The 25,041-nt window shown below is 38.8% G+C and overlaps 1 protein-coding gene across 1 annotated transcript in view; it reads right to left on the bottom strand.

Moving 5' to 3' along the window:
* The window catches only part of LOC127578284 (forkhead box protein P2-like), a 309,971-nt gene that overhangs the window by 68,812 nt on the left and 216,118 nt on the right, over positions 1–25,041 (bottom strand). The window contains 2 exon segments of the mRNA XM_052030109.1: positions 240–284; positions 286–378. Of these exon segments, the coding sequence (XP_051886069.1) occupies positions 240–284; positions 286–378 (138 nt within the window).

Raw genomic sequence — 25,041 nt, 5'->3', positions numbered from 1 at the left:
ATTTATTGTTTGTGTAATCTGTAGTTACTACATACATCTTACTTAAATGTACAAATGAATACATGATGGTTAAAAAGTTTTTTTTAATTACTATAAGTTTAATAAAGTATCTGTCAAAGTTCATTAAAATATATTATAATGAAGTCCCATTACAATTGAATGTAAACTGGGATTCAGGAAGCATTGTCAATTGTACGTGTGACTTGTCAAAAGCAGGTGTGCTGCGGGTGTTCTCGTACCTGCTGTAACATGACTGCTTGCTGCTGTTGAAGTAGAGCCTGAAGCTTGCTGAGGGGACAGCACTTGCTGTTGAAGGATCTGCTGCATCTGCTGAGGGGTGATCACCTGGGGAGTCATCATGGCCACTGACACAGGCACCTGCTCCAGCAAGAGAGATTCAGAACATCAAGCCAAACCAGCATTCTGCAAACATGGTGTTTTGTTTTTCCTGCTCTTGCAGCACTTCTTGAAAGGACAGCATTTTCAGAATGGTCTGATGCCCAATAATCAAGGTTTTTCTTCCAACCTGTGCACAAATGCTTTTACTAGACTCCCTGTGGCAATTACATTGTTTCCTTATGTGCTGTTGCACTCTATGAGCAACACCTTGCACCAAGAGATGCAGTAATGCAATGAGCAGGTTTTTGAGATTTGAAGGCATAGCTTGTACTAACCAGCTCATAATCTGAAAAGCCTTGTCAACCATGCCAAGTTACTCAACCTTTGAAAAAAGCAATTACTTTTTTTCTCACAGAGGCAAATACCTTCCAATATAAATAAAAACTCATTGTAAACATTTTATTTTATATTTTCTCAAGGCATATTAAGATAACTATATGACAAATTCCACAAGGGGTTATTATAATTAAAAATGATTGTAATCAGATGTAATTTAAACAACTTTTTTAATTTGAAGGTTATCGTTCCAGAATAACTTTTTCAATGGAGATATTTTAAGTGTTTAAAAACAAACTAACTTTTAAAACACCTTTGCAAACACAACACAAAATATCTGCAGTAAAATTTCAACTGATATTAAGCACATGAACTGTACTTGACAGTTAGTTAATGAAATTATACCAGCAGTTTCTCAAGATTAGTAGAAATGCATCCACTATGGCTGGGTTTTGCTCAGGAAACAATACAGGGTGTGTAAAGCTGACAAGTTACAACAAAGGATTATGTGTCACATATGCATCCACAGCTTTAAATAAATTAAAACCTTTTCTCTAAACAATTAGAAGGCAACCAACTGAAGAAAATGTAACATCAAAATAAATCACCACATACAATAATTAGTTGCTCTGTGACATGTAAGAATGTATGGTTAGAAAATTAAAGGATTTTTAAACAGCATTGCTTGTATTGATGCTAATGTTTAGTCAGAGTCATTGTGTTTTTTGTGAATTATCAGCTAACAATTTATGATAAATATTTCAGAATATTGTAGATTACATGCATGCAACACAATACCAAAACATGTTCTTTGGGAAAAAAACAGGGTGGATGTGCATTTTCACTGTCTGGGTGGTGACCTGTGGAGCAGATCATGCACTCTTTATAGAGCTCATCTGATTTTCATTGCACTGAAATAAACAGAATGAAATCAGATTATCTCCATGATAAAATAGGAGTCATGCATTTTGCTCATATAGTGAAGACTGAATTCTAACCATTCATTTTTGTAACCAATTAAGTTAGTTAACTAAGTTGTCCTTATTAAGTTTTAAGTTGCTTTCTTCCTCGAGCCACATGATGGTTAAATGCTCAGTTTATATCAGCATGGATGTTTTCAACTGGCCACAATACACCAAGGTCTGGGAGAAAAACCTGTTAGTCCTTTTGCATCTGATCTTTGATTCAACGTATTGTTTTGTTTTAACAGCGTGTAACAGGCCCTTCCGGCCCGAACGAGTCCCGCGCCGCCCATTTTTTAAACCCAAAAAACCTAACCATACGTCTTTGGAATGTGGGAAGAAACCGGAGCACCCAGAGGAAACCCACGCAGACACAGGAGAACGTACAAACTCCTTACAGACAGTGATGGGAATCGAACCCCGATCGCTGGCGCTGTAATAGCGTCGCGCTAACCGCTACGCTACCGTGCAGCAAGGAATGAGTTCATTTAAAATCTCCTGGGAGATTGGTGGCTGGACTTTTGGAGTGAGGAGGCATGAACGGAAGATTATGGTCCATGAGCAGGCAACACGTCCAGGAGAGGAAAGCTGGGAGAATATCGTTAAGAAGCAAAAATGGAAAGAAAAGAACAGAGTACACAAGAACAAGTGTTATTTTGAAATTCCCCTGCAGAAAAAACATATTCCTTTATTTTAAAATGCCATATGATTATCTAAACAGCAGTTTATAAGCTAGTAGGAAAAAAAGTTACATGAGTGCACTGACTACACAATTTAATTCTCACAGTTAAAAGATTATATCCATCCATAATACTCATGCATGTGATAGAACTGCTAGGAAAACCAAATGGATATAAGACCCTGGTGTAATTACTCTCTTAAAAGCTGAATGAGCTTAGCCACATAACAGATTCATTAAACTGCAAAAATGGACAATGGACAGAATCAGAAAGGATTTGTATCATGATTAAAAATTATTTATTCTTACCTACTGTAGACCCACAAAATAAAAGAGTAAAATATAGCAAGAATTCGCTTACATATAAAACTGATGCCCTGACACTTAACGAGAAATAGTGACAGCAATGCTATGCCCCTGTTTTTTCATTATCACTAGTGACACTACGGACATCATTTAAAATAAATTCCATAAGTTAACAAGTCATGGCAGGTAATTAAGACTGCAATCTAGCTTTAAGGTTTAGATAATGCTTACATGTCACTCGAGGTTTGTTCTCAGTTTATGAAGTCTGAGAGTCTAGAATCTTGCAATCCTCTCACATTATTTTCTGCCCAGTTCTTCAGGAAGGGGGGGGGGGGGGGGGGGTAAAGAAATCTTACAGATAATTAAAACAAAAGGAAGTAATGTATGCAACATAGAAGATGGTAAAGGTGCGCATCATGATTCAAAGGTATAATGTTGTTATCTGGATGAGCTTCTTAAATCTGAACAGATTTCTGCAAGAAAGCTACCCAATGAGTTAATTTCCTGACCGGCAGAGACAGGAGAAAGTCCAGAGAAGCCTACTGTAAGCGTCACTGCCCAAAACGAGGGCAGCAGTCAGCAGGCATCCTTCGTCTTTCAGTGACTTCCCAGTAAATGACAGTGGGAGGAGGGTGGGTGTGGCAGGGAGGGCAGTGATGGGATAGTAGGGGAGGGGCAGTGTTTTTGGAGGCTGCAACTATCCTTGTGGAACTCAAAGGGGGGGGTTCCTCCTAGTCCCACAAAACAAAATTTTTGAGTTTCACTATACGGCCTCCTCTGCCTCTACAGCTGCAGTTAAAATTGCATAGGGTTCCTGTTGATATAATATGATCCTGCTATGATGAATCTGTGAGGTTCTTCGCTCGCTTTAGGTGGGTACCTCACACACCTGCAAACCTCGCAGTTAAGATTCAGAAATCATTAAGATCTGAGTGGATAAGTAACCTGCTCATTTTTAACAGCCCACCTGTCAAGTTTTTGACCAGGTGGCTTGGAGTAAAAATCAAACCCCACTTGTTATATAAAGATGATAAATATTTTTTCTTCATTCCATGAAATAACCAAGAAGTGACAGGTCTTTTTAGTGGCTGTGAACACTCATAATGATTTCTGTATCAGATCATCTTAAAGCCATTTCCATCCTGGATAAATAAGCTATTCATCCAATCCTGTCTTCAATGCTGTTTTATGCAACATAAAATGCTATGCAGTACGTTAAGAGGCCAGACCAAAACTTCAAAACCTTCTCTCACTAATAAAGCTGCTTAGATTATTTTACACACATCCACACTTTAGGCCTTGACATGCCCTTGTTTTTCTTTTCTCTCAAAGCTAAAGTTCTCCTCTTTGATTAGCTGAAACATTTGCATGGTCACTACACATTTTTCATTTTATAAGTCATTATGCATTAGCAGTCTTGATCGCCTAGCTTGACTAATCCTGATGAACTGAAATCACAGCTGAAGGTCAAACTACATCCACTGCACTTCATATTCAAACAAATCTACATCATTGTTCATGGAGTCCCTAAAACTTGGTGAATTAGAGCCAGCAAATTTTTGATCTGAGCATATTAAACCTTAGCCCTTGTCTAGAAACTTTACATTTCAGACACATTTAGTGAACTGGCAAATGCTCATAGTTTAGCATTTGCATCGTGGCCATTGAAAGTGCTTAAAATAAATGAATAAAATTAATTAGTACATTTGGGATTCAAACACAAACACTGTGGATACAGTTTCAGTGATGAGAGTTGCTCCAGACAAGTAAACTCCAGACAAAATGCAGTGCCCAGATATTATCTGTGAATATGTTTTAATCTACTTTAATTATTGAACATTATTGATACAGCTGGCTGCAAATATTACTGTATGTTTCTCGTTCATATTGCTAGCTTTGTACTTCTTTCTAAATGCTCAGCATTATTCGCTTCAGTTTCTCCGGAAAATGCTTTTTCTCAATCGCTTGTAAAAGAACACACAAATTGTTCTAAATTAATCCTGTTTCAACAAAATATAAAACTGTCGCATAAAGCTGACTCTCTGTGAAAACCAAGTACCTGTAAACATCGAATTTAAGCTTCTTTGTTCTTTCACTGTCTTTCAGTAGATTGATGGATGATAATCATCTTAATTTCACTTGCTCTTCAAAACAAAAGCTACAGAAGGCAACACAAGACACCAGCCCATTCATTTTAAGACCTGCATAATGCTAATTCCAGCATTTATCTGCATGGTTTTCTGCCTGATGTATCAGAGCTGGGAGATGAAAGCAGATAAGTAATTGCTCTCCTGGTTCTTATTCTTCACTGACAACCCATAAATTTAATTTTTACACACACATTCATTTACATTTTCAAGTATATGACATGATAATTGCTGGAATATAACACCTCCATTCCTGTAGATGCAGCACTGAGCTGACTGACAAGTGTAGTGATAGAGAGGAATAGAGGTTGAATTGCAGTAAATTTTACTTCTAAATGATGCTCTAAAGGGCTAACAGTAATAAGCATTTTGGAAAACAATCATACTGCAAAACATTCACACATAAAAAGACAGCATTGCAACAACTATCACATTTTGGTGCCTCAGCTTTATTTCTTACATTACTGAAATACAGTATTGAAATAAGCAGGTAATTGATGCTAAAATTTTCTGTCAGATTTTAGGAAATTAATATCTACTGGAAAGTGAAAATGTACATTGCTCTAATTTATCTTATTTATGGAATTTCCCTATTGCTATGTTATTGTGCACTGGAATGTTTTGAAAATATATCACTTTTAAAACAGCAGTTACAGTAAATGATTTTCTCAAATACTGCATTTCCTGTCGCCCATTTTTCTGCCGGAGTGTATTTGGCTTTCTAACAATATAAAAGACTACGAACTGACTAGCTATTCTGTGGCTCCAAAGACAAGTTCAAGAATGGAACAAAGCGCTCCAAATTGGATCCTGATGAGAAAACATCACCAACTTCTCAGAAGAATTTCAGATCATTAAGATGCTCTTGCTGCGGTTGGAGTCACTGATGAGGCTCTCTAACTGACAGAGGTCAACTTCAATGGAGGCAGACAGGAAGAAAAGGGAAAACTGAGGTAGATTTACTGTGAACCTTGTACCAAGAAGCTTGGCAATTACTCTGTCTGAATACCGACGGCTAATAACAACGGATCAAAGATTGGATTGCTATCCTAGAAGCCCTCTAGTCTGCTGGCTAGCATGTTTTTTTCCACATACAGTTCTGTTTTTATTCCACTTGCAGTTCTGTTTGGAAAAACATCAGAAAGACAATACTTCACAGTCAGAAACACCACAACCCAGCTTGCTTTATATTTTCAACAAAAGTAATGAATAAAGCATTAATGCAATTCAATGACTCAACTAATCTGCACAATACATACAAAAAGCAATTTTACAGTGTTTCAGTGGGTTAAAACTTATAGGCTTTTGACAGATTAAGATGACCTGCCAGTCTCCAAATGGTAAAGAGCAATTGAAGGACCTGCCAATAACCATGGTCTTCTTCTCTCAATATGAAAGTCAGGGTTGTTAGTCAAGAAGAGTTCATTTTCAAGTTTGTCTCTTCTAAACATTTGCTAAACATCTAAGAGCAAATTAATCTGAGTTATAATTTGTCAAATGGTGAACACTGGGCAAGAATAAGCTAGCTCCTAAACTGAACCATACACTGTTATCCAAGTCAATGTAGTCTACAAAACTGAAGAACATTAAGCTTCGACCAAACCACTTCATTGAGGATATGAATAATAGATATTTCATAACTAGTACAAAACTGGACAAATATCATCTACTTCCATAAAAATTTCTGGGTGTTTGTTTACTGAACAAATGATTTATGGCATTTTAGTTGTCAGTACATGCATTGGTCATTACATAAAACATTAAATCCCTTAACAAGTTCACAATCTAAAATAGTAAAACCAATGAATAATAAAACATAAAAAGGTGCTAATTCCATATTTTTACACACTGCATGAATTGAACTTGTTTTGTTTGCTTTTTATGCCGTCAGCCAATTACAGGTCATCCTATACAAGTGCTGTTTTATAGTTTTTGACTCCTTTCTTTAAAGTCTACCTGAAGACAGATAATGAGCTCTGCCACACTTACCTAAACCATCATATATTAGTGAAAACATGAGAACTGCATTTCAGCTCAATATGGCAGGTTCTCACATATCTCACTGTCTCTCACTATCACTTTACAGCAGCTAGTTTCACTCAGAGGTCTGTGATACTACAGGTAATGTGAAGTCCATTAGGTCGTACTCTTCATAGTATGACACACGGTAAATTACAAGTGCTTCAAGCAGCTCAGTGAATTACAGTTCATCACTTTCAAAAGGTTTTCCACTACAAAGCTAGATATATCAGATCTGGCAGTTAGAATCCAATTAACACTCTGGTCACAGTAATCAGATTCTACATGTAGAACTAGTATAATTCGTTTATTGCTCCCGTACATTTATACAGGTAAATTTTGTTACTGTTACTCCTGCATCTAACACAGTCAATTGACTATAGGTTATAATTGAGGTTACATTGGACAACTCCAATGAAAACTCTGTTTCAACAATTCACATTACTTATAGGTATTGCTATCCTGAAAATGGTTTGTTTTCCAGAGATTTACTTCCACTTGACACCAGCTATATGCTATTAGATGTCTGAAAAACGAATTTCAAGCAATTTGAACATCGTGTATCCTATTTACAAGAATCTGAGTTTTTCCGTAACCAGCGACTGATTATAGGGTTTTCCAAAAAAAATCACCTGATTCAGACTTGTGCAATGTAACTGACATATTAAATGACATTTACTTGCTTACAGCAAGTACTTGTCAAAGCAAACCACTTACTGCAGCACTGTTTGTGATATTCAAGACAGAATTCAGTGGCATTTAAGATTTCTTGGTGCATGCTTCTTCCATTAAAATAGGAAGATATGAAACAGCTGTTGACAATACAGCCCATTGGGAATGAATCACATTATGATGAATTCAAAAAAAAAACTGTCATTGTAATGTTTAAACCCAATCCTAACAAACAAATGAGGCTGTTTTTGAAAACTGATCAAGAACTTTGTTTGAATCAAAAGAAACTTTCAGCAGTGAAACATTATGAATAAGCCTTAATTGTGAACTGTAAATAATTAAAGGGGCCTTTTCAACTCTGACTGCCCAACAGGAACCGTGTGGGTGGGGTGAAACTATGTGGAGGGGCAGATAAAATTGGACAAGTGACACATCTGCAAACACTTACAAGGATCCTTCCATCTTCAATCTTAGCCATCTCTTTTGGATTTTAACCTAAAGCAGGTAGATTAATTCTTTGTAAATACATATCTGATTTGTAAGACACCTTCAGACCATACTAGACTATGACCATAACCAGTGAGCAAGAAGCCATTGTACTATTCCCACTGTGAAAAGACAGTGGGAAGGAGACTCAGGACAAGAGACCACTTAAGGTCAGTTTTTCTTTCTTTATCTTGTAGACCAGAAGGAGCAGGAATGCTTCTCTCGGTCACAGAATGATAGTTTAACCCTTCCCTGCCCCAGTTTCCTCTCTCCTGTGAGAAATCACTTTCTTTAGAATGTTTGTGAATGGAAATTTCATAAGCAGAAATTTGACCATTAGCTGAACATAATTTTAAAACATTTCCATAATACACAATTCTAGGCTCCTTCCCTTTGCACATTTAAATGGGTTTGCACAATATAATTTACTGCTGGGATTCTAAATTGAGACCATGGACTGCCAATTTACAGAGGAAAAGTGAGTCAAATATTAACATCAGTTTGCACCTAAGAGGAATTAACTTTTAAAACACAACAGGATGTGGTTATTCACAACCTTTGTTCCTATGGCCTCATATTAAGATGCTCTGTTTATGATGAATTTCATCATATGATTTCACAGAACAGCAATAAATGTTATATCAATACCTCATGCTAAATCACAGAACTTCTGGCTGGATGGCTTGATTTTCATTTCAGCAACATGCCCCACAGCCACTACCCCAATCCCCATAAAGTGAATATCGAATGCTTTTGATCAGACTGCCAGACAGAGTCATAGAGTCATACAGCATAGAAACAGGCCCTTTGGCCCAACCACACCATGCCCACCAAGATGCCCATTTGCCTGCATTCAATCCATGTCCCTCGAAATCTTTCCTATCCACATAACTAAGTGCCTTTTAAATGTTGTTGATACAACAACTTTCGATGGTATATAAAATCTTGCTCCACCACTGCAAAAAACTCCTTTTCTTGGTCTATTCGACAACAACACTCATGATGTTAACCAATCTAATCTCTCAGTTAAAGGCCAAAGTACATTTCCAGAGATCGAAATGGGCCAGGATTTTGCAGCTCTAATGATGGCAAGAGACAGTGGTCACCATTAGCACAACATGAAACTGAAAGCAACTGTGGGTTTTCCACACAGTTTTACACAGAAATCCCAAAGTTGTTATCAGTGAGTCAGCAGTTCAATATAAACTGCACTGTTTGATAACTTCCTCTTGCACAATCAAAAGCAATTGCTGAACTGAGAAAAAAATTCAGGAATTTATGAACGAGACTCACTACAAAGTACCCTGGAAGTATTACACTTATAGCAAGAGGTCAAAGTGAATTTTGAAATGCTGTGCAGCCATAATTACTGCTTGCAAACTCTCTGGCTTCAAAATGAAATAATTTTATGCTTGTGGATTACATTTCCCTCAAAATTATCAAAATATAGTAGTTTTAAAATATTAAGAAAATATTTTCCAAAAAAAGTGTGATAATTGAGTTCCCACATTTATATTTACATACACTTAATTTTAATTCCAAAACATGAAATGTATAAAATATTAGCTAAAATGTGCTTTATCTGTGGAAATTCTTCATTGTGATTGGCTGGTCAGCCAGCTTAATGGCATCACTATTGCTATGTCGTAGGAATCCCTTTGAACTGACACTTGACAGCACCCAACATTGAAAAAGGGGAATTTTACGCCACAAACATTGGGGGCAACTTTGGGGGCAGCTTTTGTCAAGGTCAGAGGTGAGCACCATCCACTTTCTGATGAGCACAATATCCAGGCCATTGTGAATATTTAAATGCAGTTATAATCTTTTCCAGTTAAAATTAAATTTTAAAAGGATTGCTTTGTTAATAATACTACAAAAAAATGGATTTGTAAAGCTGTTATGTCCTTGAGCATTGTAGATCACTGATTTGATGGCAGTAGGGTTCACATCCCTGAAAGTTGGTTCTTAAGGGATCCTTAGTGTAATGCACCCGATACACAACCCAGATAGCTGACATAATGCACAAGGATGAATATAACAAAAAAACAGATACAAACTTACCCTTCACAGACATTTTGGATTTACATTTGTGCTTTGTAGAGATAAATTAATGTATAAGCTACATTTTATCATCTCCATTATTGTAAAATACACTTCATTATTAAACAGATTTGTTGAAACACAGGCAGGCTCAACTTGAGAGACTAGGTGACACAGTGAATCCAATCAAAGGATGGGTAATGCACTGTAAGTCACCTCTCATTAATGGGTGAAATAAATTTCAGGACATATTAATGAACCTGAATATGTTCACCATATTATGCACAATGTAGTGAGTCCAAAAATAAATTAATACTGTACAACTCAAAGGTCACAGACAGTATAAAATAGGCATGTGTATGAATCTGCCCCCATATATTGCTCTTTTGCTCTAAGAGTCCTAACACTGCACAAGCCAAATTATCATATTGTTTTACAATGAACATGGATGCAGTTTTCAAATAAATGGACAATGTTGAACTGCAATACTTTTCTAAATATAAAAACTCCATCTTCAACAGGCATGGCATAGCTTTATAAATGTATACAATCTAAATTAATTCAAAACAGTGCAAAGATTGCAGGTGTGCATTATTTGTAGACTATGAAGGAAATCAGTTATAGTCAAAAGTTGCAAAAAATAAGGAAGGTTGAATTTTTGTTAACATTTATAATGGAGATTTTTTATGTGCTCTGACAAAATATTTACAAGAGACGAGTCATTTTTCCAAAAAAAACAAAATTAACTTTTGATATTTACTGTAAGTAAATTATGTCCTCCATAATTATGACAATAGTGCAACATCCATCCACATAGAACTTCCTGCAGAGTTTGACATGATCTACCAAATAATCATCCCCTTCCATTGTCCAGTGCCTTTGCTTTACTTGTTTTGATTACCAGCCTGATTATTGCCAGGATGGAGATGTCTAACAATGGCTTCCCTTTCCACCACCTCATTATTACTTCCGGAGTCTCCCCAGGGGATCAACCCAAGGTCCATCCTCTTCACCATCCACACCCTCTCTTTTAACAAATTCATCCACAGGATTGACCTTTATCTGTACAATGGTTACCTTTCCTCTATCCTCTGGACCCCTCCCTGTAAATTTCAGAAATACAGTCACAGATAAACAGTAATTTACTTCAATTAACATTTGTAAAACTGAAATCTCTGGTTACAACTGCCAGAAACTCAGTGATCTGGCTGCTCATGCACTGCAGTCACATGTTGAAGTTCCAATAACAACGATTACCTATTTCCATCTTCTTACTTTTGCTCACATCCACCTTGACTCAGCCCATCTGCTACTAAAATCCTTATCATTCTCAAATAAAACTGCTCCAATGCTCCCTGGCCATTTTCCATCATTCACTTTCTGTATACTTTAGCTCAATCAGACCTTTGGGGCGTATATCCTATAATGGAGCAATTTCAGCCATCCATCAGCCTGTCCCAGCTGACTTATTTGGCTACAAGTTCCCCAATATCTTCAATTTTAAAATCTAATCTGCGTGTGGGTCATTCTCACGCTCAAGGATTTACTCTGTTATCCCCTCCAGCTTTACAACCTCCATATATAGTCCCATTCCCCTTTTGTCTTCTCCTCCCTTCACCCTATTATTAGCAGATATGCTACCTGTTTTAACCCCCAAATCCCTGTTAAATCATTCTGCCTCTCTGTCCTTCCATAAGACTCCCTGTGCAACCCATCTCAAGTCAAACTGCTGGTTACCACTCCTAATGTCACCACTGTTCCCATTGCAATAATTTTCTTCAACTATCTGCACCCTCCCCCCATCTTAAACTAACTATATGAATGCAAGTATTTGCAAAAGTGCAAGATCACTGTAATCTCTTGAGACAACTAGCCTTACTATGACTCCCTTACCAAGGGTGGCAAAAATATGGGATCTCCGTAATTTCAGAATACCATTTCTCACAGTCATCCTCATAATTTCTTGTATACAGTCTTCTCATTATGTTCAATAAAGAATTTCACTGATTTTAGTGTCCTTCAAACACCAGTAGCCGATTTAAAAATTTATAATTGCATTTTATGGGAGACATTTGGAACACTGTAAAACTTGAGGTTCCAGAAGTGGAAAGGCATCAGGGACAATTTTAACTTGCCCATCCCTGCAAAGTAGGAGCAGAGTTAAAATAATCATTCATGGACTTTTTAGGCAGAGATGAGGACAGGACTGATATTCCAGAAATGAAACTAGTGACTGCCACTTTGTCGGATGCACCAACATTCAGTTGTATACACAATTTGGCAAATGATTTCCCTGTGGCAATATTTCAAAGTGGAGTAGTGGAGATATCCATATCCTGACCAATAATTATCCCTCGTGCAATATTTCTAAACAAAAAACAGGTTACCCTAGCACTTTTTGTGTTTTTCAGTAACTGGCGTTTCCCCTCCATCACCATCAATGCTGTTCTTACCCGTATCTTCTGCCACCTCCAACAGGATCCTACCACCAGGCACATCTTCCCCTCACCCGCCTCTCTGATTTCTGCAGGGACCGCTCTCTCCACAACTCCCTTGTCCAGTTGTCCCTCCCCACTGATAATCCCCCAGCACTTATGCCTGCAGCACACCAAATGCTACACCTGTCCCTACACCTCCTCCCTCACCACCACTCAGGGTCCCAGACAATCCTTCCAGGTGAGGCAGCGCTTCACTTGTGAGTCCAAGAATGTCATTTATTCCGTCGGTGCTCCCGGTGTAGCCTCCTGTACATCGGAGAGACCCGACGCAGACTGGGTGACCACTTCGCCGAGCACCTTCGCTCCATCTGCTGCAACAGCCAGGACCTCCCAGTGGCCACCCACTTCAGTTCCACATCCCACTCCCATACATGTTTATCCACGGCCTCCTCTACTGCCACGTTGAGGCCAGATGCAGGTTGGAGGAACAAAACCTCATATTCTGCCTTGGGAGTCTCCAACCTGATGGCCTCAACATCGATTTCTATAACTTCCGGTAACCCCACCCTTTCTTTTTCTGTCCTGCTCACTGCTTTGTCTTCCCTTATTCCTGTGGCTTCCTTCCCCTGCCTTGATGACCTGCCCATCTCCTATCCTCCCCTCGCCCATCCTTCATTCCACGGTCCATTGCCCTCTCCTACTGGATTCCTTCTTCTTCAGCCCTTTGCCTCTTCAACCTATCACCTCTCAGCTTATTACATTTTGTCCCCCTCCCCCACCCACCTACCTTCCCCCTCTCATCTGGACTCACCCATCATCTGCCTGCGTGTGCTCTTCCCCCTCCTTCCACCTTCTTATTCTGGCTTCTGGCCTCTTCCTTTCCAGTCCTGATGAAGGGTCTCAGCCCGAAACATCGACTGTTTGTTTCCCTCCATGGATGCTGCCTGACCTGCTGAGTTTCTCCAGCACTTTTTGTGTATTACCCTAATTATTGTCAAATTGTTGTTGTAGGAGCTTGCTGCGTGTAAATTGACTGCCATATTTCCTGCATTACAATAGTGATCTTCTTTTCTCGATAGTAAAGTGCTTTGCAGCATTCTGATAAGGATGCAAAAGGCTCTATATAATTGCATGCTCTTTCTTTCAGTTTGGTCTTTTCCAATGGATTTGATAAGTGTTTAGATTTCACATGATTAAATTACCATCAAGACTTACATCATGAAACAAACGCATTTTTAAACTATATACAAAATGTGATATTTCTGCATTAATTTGGGAAGAGGTTTGCTCAGGTAAAATGCACACAACTTGCCCAATTTCACTTCAGTTGATATCATTAAAATTGATCATGCAACCATTTTCACATTACTGTTTGTGAGATCTTGCTGTGAACGATTTGAATGCCATATTTTCTATGATTGTAGGTACAATTCAAAAGTATCAAACTATCAGTAAAATGGGTTGTTATGACCTGAGGTTGTGAAACAAACCTTATAAATACAGCCTCTCTTTTACTTTTATTCATCAATAGAACAGTTTTCTATTGACTTCACATTAAGTTTTAAAGACACAACAGATTCAATTTAAGATCAATCATTAGCTAACAAATTTTCAAAATGTCCAGTTTACCAATTTTAAATGGTTGTAAGCAACTCAGATTTCCTTTCAAAATAAAACAGTAATAATCTCTATGTGAAAAGCTGGAGTTTTCCTAACAGTAAACAGGAATCCAGTCATGGCCAATTAAAAGAGGATAGCAGGTTACTTCAGATGGTTTCCATTTTCCCCAAACTTTATCCAAGGTTTGAAGCCCTCTACTTGGTTTCAAAATTCATCACACAGAGTTTATTCACCAAATGAGATAGACGATGATAAACAGGTGATCAGGTTACAAATGAGATATGAATCTTTTTTCATTCATTGAATGTACTGGATAATTCACCATTCCCAATTAGTGAAACTTTTGTTTATGGAACATCTGAGGTGAGATCTTAATGTAATGTAAAATAGGATAATTATATTCAAGGGGAAGAACTTTAATATTTGTCAGCATACAAAGTCAATGTGTGTAGAAATGAATGCCTGCTATCTTTAAAATCCTAACAGAGAGCCTACATTTTTTTGTTCACGAGAAACTTGAGGCTAACGTAGTTGAGCTGTGTGATTTGACTAAAATTGAGAGAAAAAGAACAGTTAGGAATGCAAAATAAATGAAATCAGTATCCCAACTTTTGTGACTAACATCAGCATCTCCCTTCTTCTTCCACTCCAGTTTTGTGGGTTCTAAGTTGGCTTATGAGACCAATGTGCAACACTCAGACTCATCCACAGATGGGCAGGTGGTGGCTGATGGGACAGGTAGATGAACAGTTTGTGAGGTAGTCTATTTCCCTGCCATTTATGCAGGGGTTCTGTATGCTTCCAGTGAACGGCCTTGAGGTTTTCAATACCATTCCAAATGCTCTTTCTCCACTTTTGAGTGAACATGGGCTAGAGTTTCCCAGGAGTAAGTAGAGATGTTGCATTTCTTCAAAGATGTATTGAGCACATCCTTGAATCTTTTCCTCTGAACACCTTGTAATTTCTTCCTATGACAGAACTCAGAACAGAATGTCTGATTTGGGAGTCTGAAAAACTCATTCAATGCAGCCCCACCAATTCCAAATATCCTTGTGGACATATTAAGAATGCAATTTACTTCCAATTAGCAAGTAATTAGGGCAGATGAGGGAGGAGAAGAGGGAAACAAAAAGGTCAGAAACAGTAGTAGAGGAATTTTGGAGACACAAGAAACTGCAAGTGCTGAAGCAAAACACAAACTGCTGAAGGAACTTAGTGGATCAAACAGTATCTGTGGAGGCAAAGGGAAAGTCAATGTTTTGGATCAAGATTCTGCCAGCAATTAATAGCAACTCACTAAAAAGGGACTGGTAATTCTGATACAATGGTTGAGCAGATGGCTGAGCAGAAGTGCCACTATTTAAGAAGGCAGGATGAGCCATGCACTGTGGACCGCAGACACCAATTAGTGGACCTATTGATCTATGGGGTAACAATGTATGCAAGATTTGTGTCACAAATGAAGTTGCTACAAATGAAACATCCTCATTTTTTGAAGGCAGAAGAGGTGGTGACTAATGGAACTAAGAGCCAAAAGACAACTGTTTGAGCTTTGATCAAAGATTCAGGTTTTAGTGACACAGAGTCCATGGAAGTAACCGCATATTGATGCCTCGCGCAGGAAAGCCACGTAAATATATTTCAGACCTGGCTCTAGGGTCACTGGCAGGCTTCTATTGCTTTGAGCACTTGTTGGTCAAACAAATATGTGGCTTGCTGAAGTCTGTACCTTCACCAAGAAAAAGGTGAAGAATACTACTGTTCAGATTAAGACTTGAGATGCCAGTGGTCAATAATGTGTCAGCATTGGGACTCAAGCCTGCCTCTTCCAGCCAACCATCTCTCTTATGTTCTTTCTACTCTCTCCATTTCTTGGCAATTAGTGCTGAGTGATTCACTGGTTAGAGACATCTAACTTACTGGCTATCTCAACAGAATATGCAGGTGCTTGGAAATCTCATGCCACTTGAACAAAACTTCTGTATTTCACATTTTATCGATGATGACTTCCACCAAGACTCAAAAGGAATAAAATATATATCATCTTATACATGGAAACTACTACTGGTGGTGCTATAAAGAATGTTATTTCAGATCAGTGTTTGTGTTATTAAATTTGCATCAACATTTGATGTCCGCTAGACAAAAGTATATATTCATTTAAAATAATGTTTAGAATGTACATTGGCTGATGCAGTGAGAGAAACCAATCACCATGGGGAATTAGCGGGCACCATTATAACACAAAAGGAAACATTCAGACTCTAAAGGGAATAGTGCGAGGACAAGCTGAACGAGGGGCAGCCTCTCTAGACTGCTACAGAAATGGATGAGTTGAATGCACAGACCTTAGATCATCCCAGAAATTTAATATATCATATGCAGAGCCCCGAGACGTCAAGGGAGATCATATGCATACAATCCGCGAAACCTCAAGAGATCTTGTACGCACATCGTATCATGGGAGAAGCAACTAAATAAAACCTTCTTACCCATCAATTTCTTCCAACCTTTGTCAAAGGAAACTCACAAAGGGATGTGGAGGTATGTCAGCTTTTGCAGTGACAACAGCCAAAATGGTAGTATGCATCAGCAAATCTGTAGAATATAGTGCTATACATCATAGATCATCAATTTGCATCCATTTTTGTCCACTGGAACGCCTCAGTAAATACAGTGATGAATAGGCAGATTGATTTCTTCCACTCTATTTGAATTGGACAACGTTAAAACATTCTGCATTTTAAATATTAGGTGGTGCTCATCCTCAATTGAAACTTGCTCCATTGAGATCACAGAACTTCTGGATTTGAAAACCAAAGATACTTGGGACAGGAAATGATAGATATCTCTTTACTGACCTCTAAGTAATGCGCTCTTAAATATTTTGACAAATTCTTTAACAGTACATAGAATCATAGAGTTATTCTGCATAGAAACAGGCTGTTCAGCCCAACTTGTCCATGCCAAACAAGTTGCCTACCTGATCTAGTCCTATTTGCCTGCATTTGGCCCACATCGCTCTAAACCTTTCATATCCATATACCTATCCAAATGTCTTCTAAACGCTTTAATTGTACTTGCCTATACCACTTCCTCTGGCAGCTTGTTCCACAAACCCACTACCCTCTATGTGAAAAAGTTGCCCTCAAGTCACCTTTAAATCTTTCCCCTCTCATCTTAAATCTATGCCCTAGTTTTACACTCCCCTGCCCTGGGAAAAAAACTGTGACCATTTACCTTACCCACACCCCTCATGATTTTATATATCTCTATATGGTCAGCCCTCAGCCTCCTACGCTCCAGGGAAAAAAGCCCCAGCCTATCCTTATAACTCAAGCTCTCCAATCCCAATTACATCCTTGCGAATCTTTCCTGCACCCTCTCCAGCTTAATGACATCCTTCCTGTAGCTAGTCGAACAGAACTACACACAATACTCCAAGTGTATTCTCACCAACGTCTTAAACAGTTGTAACATGACAAATGCCTTCTTCACCACCCTGTCTACCTGCGTCCCCACTTTAAGGGCACAATGTACGTGTACGCCTACGTCTCTCTGTTCTACAACACTCTCCAGGGCCTTGCCATTTACTATATAAATCCTGTCCTGGTTTAACTTTCCAAAGTGCAACACTTTGCATTTGTCAGAGTTAAATTTCATCTGCCATTCCTTGGCCCACTTTCCCAGCTGCTGTGAACTTAGACAACCTTCTTTACTGTCCACTATACCAATAACTTTGGTGTCATCCACAAACTCACCAACGATGCCAACTACATTCTCATCCAAAATGTCAATATAGATGCCAAACACCAACAGTGGACCCAGCACCTATCCCTGAAACACACTACTGGTCACAGGCCTCCAATCTGAAAAACATCCTTCCACTACCACCAAGCTAATTTTGTATCCAATTGCTCAGCTCATCGTGGATCCCTATCATCTAACTATCTTGACTAGCCTACCATGCAGGACCTTGTCAAAGGCCTTGCTAAAATCCATTTAGACAATGTCTACCACCCTGTCCTTCTCGATCTTCTTGTCACCTCATCAAAAAACTCAATGAAATTTGAGGTGCACGATTTCCCACACTCAAAGCTATGCTGAATATTCCTAATCAGCCTTGCCTTTCCAAATACAATTCCAATCCTTATTTTATAATGGCAGTGACAACTTTAACTTGGTCTACCAAATAAAAAATGGGGTGAAGCAAAGTTAAAACAGTTCTGAACATACATAGGACCACAATTCAATTTCAATGGGCAACAGAAAAAATAGAACAATGAATATGCTTCTCAGTTGTACCAAGGGATGAAGAGCAAAAGACATCAAGAAGTTGTGTATACATTCAGTGGCACTGAGTTCCACAAGTGTTATATAGGTTTTTGTATCACAACTGCCTACACTTGTCCTACTGCCCCCATTCCCCATCACCGTTCCTGGAATTGTTCACCACCCAATGCTGTCCCACCACTAATGCTACATCAACTTCCCTGTTGGGCTGATTAGAAGCACAAAACTGCTGAATGGCACGGTAATGAGGCCCTACCTTCCAAAGGAACTGATGATCCCTGTTGGCAAGGTTGCAAAGGCAGAATGTGTGCTGCAATAGTTAGTTTAAACAAATTATTCATCTGTTTTACTTAATTTCCAAATATTCTTCCCATTGACTCCACCACAGTAAGTGAAATTGGGCTCATGTCTACTTGTGTACATGTTAACTAGATACAATCTCAAAATATCTAGAGGACAAATGCCCAGAATTTGCAATTATGACAAGATCTCTAAGAAAGATCACACTAAAGATCCGGTGATTTCTGCACGGAGAACTTCTGTTATTCCAAAATCTATTGCTGTTAAACATCAGTTCAATCAGGAATCATTGGTGTGATGTCATCCAGATAGGCATGCAGCTAATCACATTAAAGAATTCTCACAAACAGCAAATCAAGAAGAAAGATGCATTATTCTTAATGAGCTTTTCAACCACTGTATAGTTCTGAATAAAAGTTGTAACATTCATATATTACAGTGGAAGTTGAAATAAATTTTAAACTGCTTATATTTTTGGAATATTCATGTTGATGAATGGAAATACATATGTATGTAATTAGTTTTTTTTAGGATCAGGTTTTTTTGCAAAACAGTAATTACAGCTTTGTACACCATTAACAGCTCACTTACAGCTCATGATAGAATGCATAATACTTCAGGGTATTTTATAATGAGAGCAGTTTGTAAATAGCTAAAATTTCACATCAGTAATAGTGATTTGCCATGATTGCAGCAGAGTTGGTAGCAAACAGATCAGCTTTTAGAGGTGAGCTGAATCACTGAAAGCAATTTCTGGGTTAAACTCTGCATGCAAATGTCCCAAATCTGATTTCAGCCTTAACTGTGTAGTGATGGTGAACACTAATCACCACAATTCTGACCAGTAAACTTTGCAGTCAAAGGACATTCTGTGGTTTCAACTAAGTAATGATGGTTTGCCTCAATATTTAAGTGAAAATCCAATTTTGAAATGATGATGCTTCGAAACAGGGATGATAACAATGTGAATAAACATACTGATGGTTCTTCCCTTCCTTGGAAGAAGTACTTTGCCTCTGCTTGCCACTTCTCCAGCTAACTGGATCACAGCATGCTGAACTCAAGTCTAAAATACACATCACATCAAAATAGTCAGTGCATTAATGTTCTGCACCACTAGGCTCTGGCCACTTGCAACCCTGATTAACTTCTAATAATTTATTTGGAACATTTATTCATTTTGGGATCAGGTATACTTTAAGGCATAAGAATCAGTTGCATTTAATTATGATTTAAAAACATTACCTTTAGCGTTGTGACATGCTCATCAGCAAAGAGCTGCCAGTTTCCATCTTTCATCTGGCCATTTAACGCTCAAGGTTTTTATTCGTGAACAGCATGTTAAAGTTGCATTAGAAACACAATTTAAGGGTTGAATTCTACCCCCACGGTGAGTTACTATGAGACTATATGATAGTCTCCCTATATATCGGCTGCAAACCCCATAAAGTGGGTTGCTCCAGGTTTGTTTGGAATGATAATAATGATTTTGGATTTGATTAGTGCCATCACAAAGCCAAGTTTTTGGCATAGCCTTTAGAATGCTGAAACTGGTCAAAGGCAGCATCACTTTACTGCAAAATTTTTGAAGCAGCAGGTTTTCTAAATTCTTGAATGCATCTGTAGGATTTCTTCTTGGTGGAATTCAGGGCCAGATGGGTAATAAGGAATGCCACAACAGGAAGGACATAGCAGAGACAGTGAGTGGTACCTTCAGCCTCTCAGTAACTGCTTAGGAGTGGCAGAAGGGGTTCATTGACCACAAAGGAATAGTTAATGCAAGTTTGGTAATTATATCAACATACATACCACTCACACGGACTTTGTTCAGCTTATAAACAAGATAGGTACTCTGTTAGCACAGTTTTCAAGAAAAACTCATCAATGCAAAGAGAAAACTCACAAAGTACTAAGCACCATTTAAGTAACACCACTCAGGAGATTTCTGAAGCACAATATTCATAGGAAGATCTTCTGAAGGCATTGATGGCTTTCAGATAGTGCTGCACAAAAAGCTTTGAGCTGGAAATTTTCACAGGGTTTGCAGACCTAGCTGGAACCTTTGAACCAGTGCCCAGAACCTGTAGATTTCAAGTAGTGAGATAAATGTCACTGGTCTGGTAAATTTAAACCTACAGCACTTTTTTTCAGTATTAATGATCTGAAAAAGATTTTTTCGCAGAGCTGAACATGATTGTTGCCATAGCCTGGCTCAATTACACCACTCTAGAAATTCCAGTTTTGACTTCCTCCTGTGTCTCTGACATGACTTTCGCATCAAATGGTGATCCGGTGGTATAATTCCTCAGGCACCATTCCTTGCCAGGGAACCTAGTCCATGTTGTCCTGGCATGGCCTGGATAGGCACACCTGTGACCATCACTTTTTCATACTGCTATTCTACTCTAGGACAATACTCAGGTAAGTGCCACCTCTCCTTTGGACTCTTACCCAGATAGTACCAACCTCACTGTTGCCCAACCCACGGATCTTATCATCAACTCTGCAAACTGGTACCTGGCTCAGGCCCTGACCCCTGACCACCTCCAATCACCCAGGTCCTGACCACTGGCCTTTGGTTCGGGACCCAGCACTCTTCAATATCTTGACAGCCCAAAGCCCCAAACCTCCCAAGCACTCTGATTGAGGCTTAGGTTTTGTCTCCTGCCTGTGACTCACCACACAGTGCCAATTGGCTGGCCCACAATACCTCCTCCTCCCGAGTTATGACTCTCACCCCTCATCCCTCACTCTCAAATTGCGCTCTCTATGTTTGAATACTGCAGTTGGCGAGGGATGCTCAGTCATGCCCCACTGTTTGCAAATGTCACAGGCTTGCAGCAGAATAAAGTGCACTTATTGAAGCATGCAACAACATCTAAGCCAATGTACCTGCAGAACAATAGTGAGGATGTTGCCTTAATGTCCCTTCCAGAGTAAGCACAAAGCAGATTCAAACAGATGCCCCATATCCTTTGCCACTACAACAGAAACCAGTCATTCAGGATCAGCCCATTTCCAACAAAACATTTCCAAAGAATCACCAATGGTTACTCACATAACTCACACACAACTACAGACTTTGCTTATCATAAGATAGGTTCAGTGGAACAGTGGAATCTCCAGATCATTCCAGAACATGCTACCAACAATCCAAGCAATGCTGACATGATTACTGAACGCAGGAAGCACATCCATTCCTTCTGGCCATTAGTCCCAAGTAATCTGAAGCTTAGTCCCTAATGTCCTAGTCTCAGGCGAAGGCTGATCTGGGCTTCGTCCTGAGTATCTGGACCCAAATTACTATTAACATTGTTGTTTGCTTTCCACCACTACACATTTCATTCCACAGGATGATTTCTCCTTCAGTTGCAGTGTGCAAATCACAGGCATTTTTTCACGCACCCAGACCTTTGCTGAGATTACAGCTAGGACAGGGGCCCTAGCAAGTCATGCTGCTATCTTGACTGAGGTTGTTGCTGGTGTCCCCAATACCTCCCTTAAGTTGTGTGTTTTTTGAAAACTACTTCCAATTATATGAAGTGGCCCCTGATTAGGCACTAAAATAAAACAAGTCTCATGAAATGGTCAAGGAGAATTAATTTTTTAAAAGAAAAACATGTACTTTGGATCACATTGATATTTTAGTTCCAAAAATTAAAGGAATGTGCTCAAGGATAAGCAAACAGAAGAGTAAGGAGCACAGGAACCTTATGGATATAATCTGTTTCACGGATTATAAAATTTCATAATTCTGAAACATACAGTCACTGACAAAAGCATGGTGTTTGAAATATACAATCACTGAGAATGAAATTACCTTTGTAGCAACAAACACCAGCAGCCAATCAAAACACCTATGCAATAATGATCCTATAATGCTTCTGAAGCAGGTAATGAGCCAATTAACTCATATAAATGTCAGAAAGCTCTGTTTTTCATTGCCAAGTGCACAAATATAATAGTCAGTAGTGCAGGGATACTGACAAAATCATGGCCAGATTCAGCAAGCATTGTAGATTATCACTCGGATATTTTTGATATCAGGAGCATAGCAGCCAAATATGCAAGGAAGCAAGTGGTGGACTATATCCCAGGATCTGTAAAAAAAAACAATTATAAATGAGGAAGATGTTGCACAACTTAAGGACAAAGTCAGTGGTCAAATGTAACTAATGTAAATTTCCAGCACAAGATGCATGTGAGCCCCCATGGAAAATTGCAGTTGGAAAATATATTTCTAGAATTTATGGGAGCGTGAAATGTTAACAAGAATTCATCAAACAAAATATTAAATGTTCTGATTATGCAAATTACATTACCTACACCTAGATGGGAAAGAGAACACACTTCAAGGGATTCACCCTGGCGAAATCACTCAAGCTGGGATATCACTCTTGTAATTTGAAAAACCTAAACCCTGGACCATTTGAAAAATGTAATCAGACATCCTGAAGACCCCAAAACTCTAACATCCAATCAGCAAGCTGTTATTGAGCTCTTCCAGAGCAAACATTTGAAAACGTGAAGGACATGATCTCCAAAGACAGAATCAGAATGCAGAACTCCAGGTATTGTTGTGTTATTGGTACAAGTCAGTAGATATGTAAGCCAAGCAAAGTATCATGATTATCATGGCAGACCAAGTTTCAGTACTGGGCCAATACCTTGGAATTCTCCATATAATTCACCACCCCTGCAGATTAACTAAAAGTAGTAACTAACAATGGCCTTCATAGCACTGTTCACTTCTCAATAGAATATATTTGACATAAAATCATAAGAAGTTGCTTTATATAAGCATATGATGAGACAATAAGCACCAGAATAAATACATTTAAGTACTTCTGGTGTCCCAGTAGCTTTCTCCTTGGAGCAGGAACATTGTTGTCTTTCAGCAAAAACTGAAAGCACCATATATCATCACTGTTATTTGAATAAATCCTCAGCACAGGTACAAGGGGGATGCAGAGTGAGAGAGAGACAGACAGACAGACAGACAGACTGTGGACATGTCAAAGTTTAGGAAACCTCAAAATACTAGGAATGCAGATCTCTTGCTATATTGAATAGTTGAACCTTATTTGAATTTTATTACTTAATCTCTTGTTCAGCAGCAAGTTTGAGAAGCTGCCAGAATAGTTGCCCAAGGTCTATAGAAGATGATCCCTCGCAATCAAGGTGGTCAGGGTCTGAGAGGAAGGAAGTTAGCAGCAAAGAGCTTCAAAGAAGGATGGGGATTGCAAGGCAGGGAGGGAGGTTATTGGAGATAAGAGCGTTGGAGAGGTGGTGGGATGGGGGGCAGGGGTGGGGGAAGAATTAATCAAGGCATAAAGAAGAAATTATCCAGGGAGAAGGATTGCCAAGGGGAAGGAATCACCATGGGAGAATCACCCAGGGTACAAGTTGGCTGGGGAGGAGAGATTAGCAAGAGGCAAGATATCAAGATATTCTTGACATAGTATATGATATTCCTATGTCCTATGTTCTAGATAAAGAGTTCAGCAAGATGCTCTTTGAAAAGAGAAATCACAGAAGGTTTATGGAGAATGCAGCAGGAGAAAATTACTTACCTGCTCCATCTGGCTGATCCCACCTCTATTTAGCTGCCAGGTTTCCTAAGTTCTGAGAACCTTGACTGCAGCCAAGATCTATGGTAAGAACCAACTTTAAACATAGTGGGTTACCCAAATAACTACAAAGTGGGTTACCCACTATGTTAAAATGTTAAGTTGCAGTTCAGAAGTAGGTGTATCTGTAACCGGTTGGGGTTGTATTCCAAATTTTTGCCTTTGCAACTGTACTTCCATACTCTGCACCTGACATCTCCTATAACATGAGGTTTAAAATTCCCCACAAACACTTTGGAGTAGAAAGGGATGATTTTGTGGAAATAGAAACTGAAGACATATAATAGATGAGGAAAATTTATTGGCCTCTATTTTGCTGATTTTTACACTGTAAGTGATGGCAAATTTTGGGACTCAAGTGCATGTGACAAGATCCAGATATTACTGTCCAATGGCCATTTCCCACCTGTGCTCTCCTGTTGGACCCCACAAAAAGTCAGTGACATTCAGAAGCACTGGAAAGGAGATTCTTTAGTTCAAGACAAGTGATAGAGATGGCTGCATCTGACAGAAATGAGCATACAATAATGACATCAAAGGATACCCCTGGTGGTGATCCATCATGTTATTTTTACAGAAAGACAGAGCACACTTTCTGTACTCTCTGAAACCAGCCAGATCTTAAAGTATTCAGTCACCAATATCACTAAACTAAAATAAAACCCAGTACATGGAACCATCCAATGTGAAAGGTTTTGTGGTGCAGAAGGGCAAAACACACCAAAAAATGATATCAAGCATGTAGACCGCAGAGCATAATGTTTAATCATT

This window comes from Pristis pectinata, chromosome 15, assembly GCF_009764475.1.
Source record: "Pristis pectinata isolate sPriPec2 chromosome 15, sPriPec2.1.pri, whole genome shotgun sequence".
Lineage (NCBI taxonomy): Eukaryota > Metazoa > Chordata > Chondrichthyes > Rhinopristiformes > Pristidae > Pristis > Pristis pectinata.
This window is presented reverse-complemented; position numbering and strand designations above follow the sequence as displayed.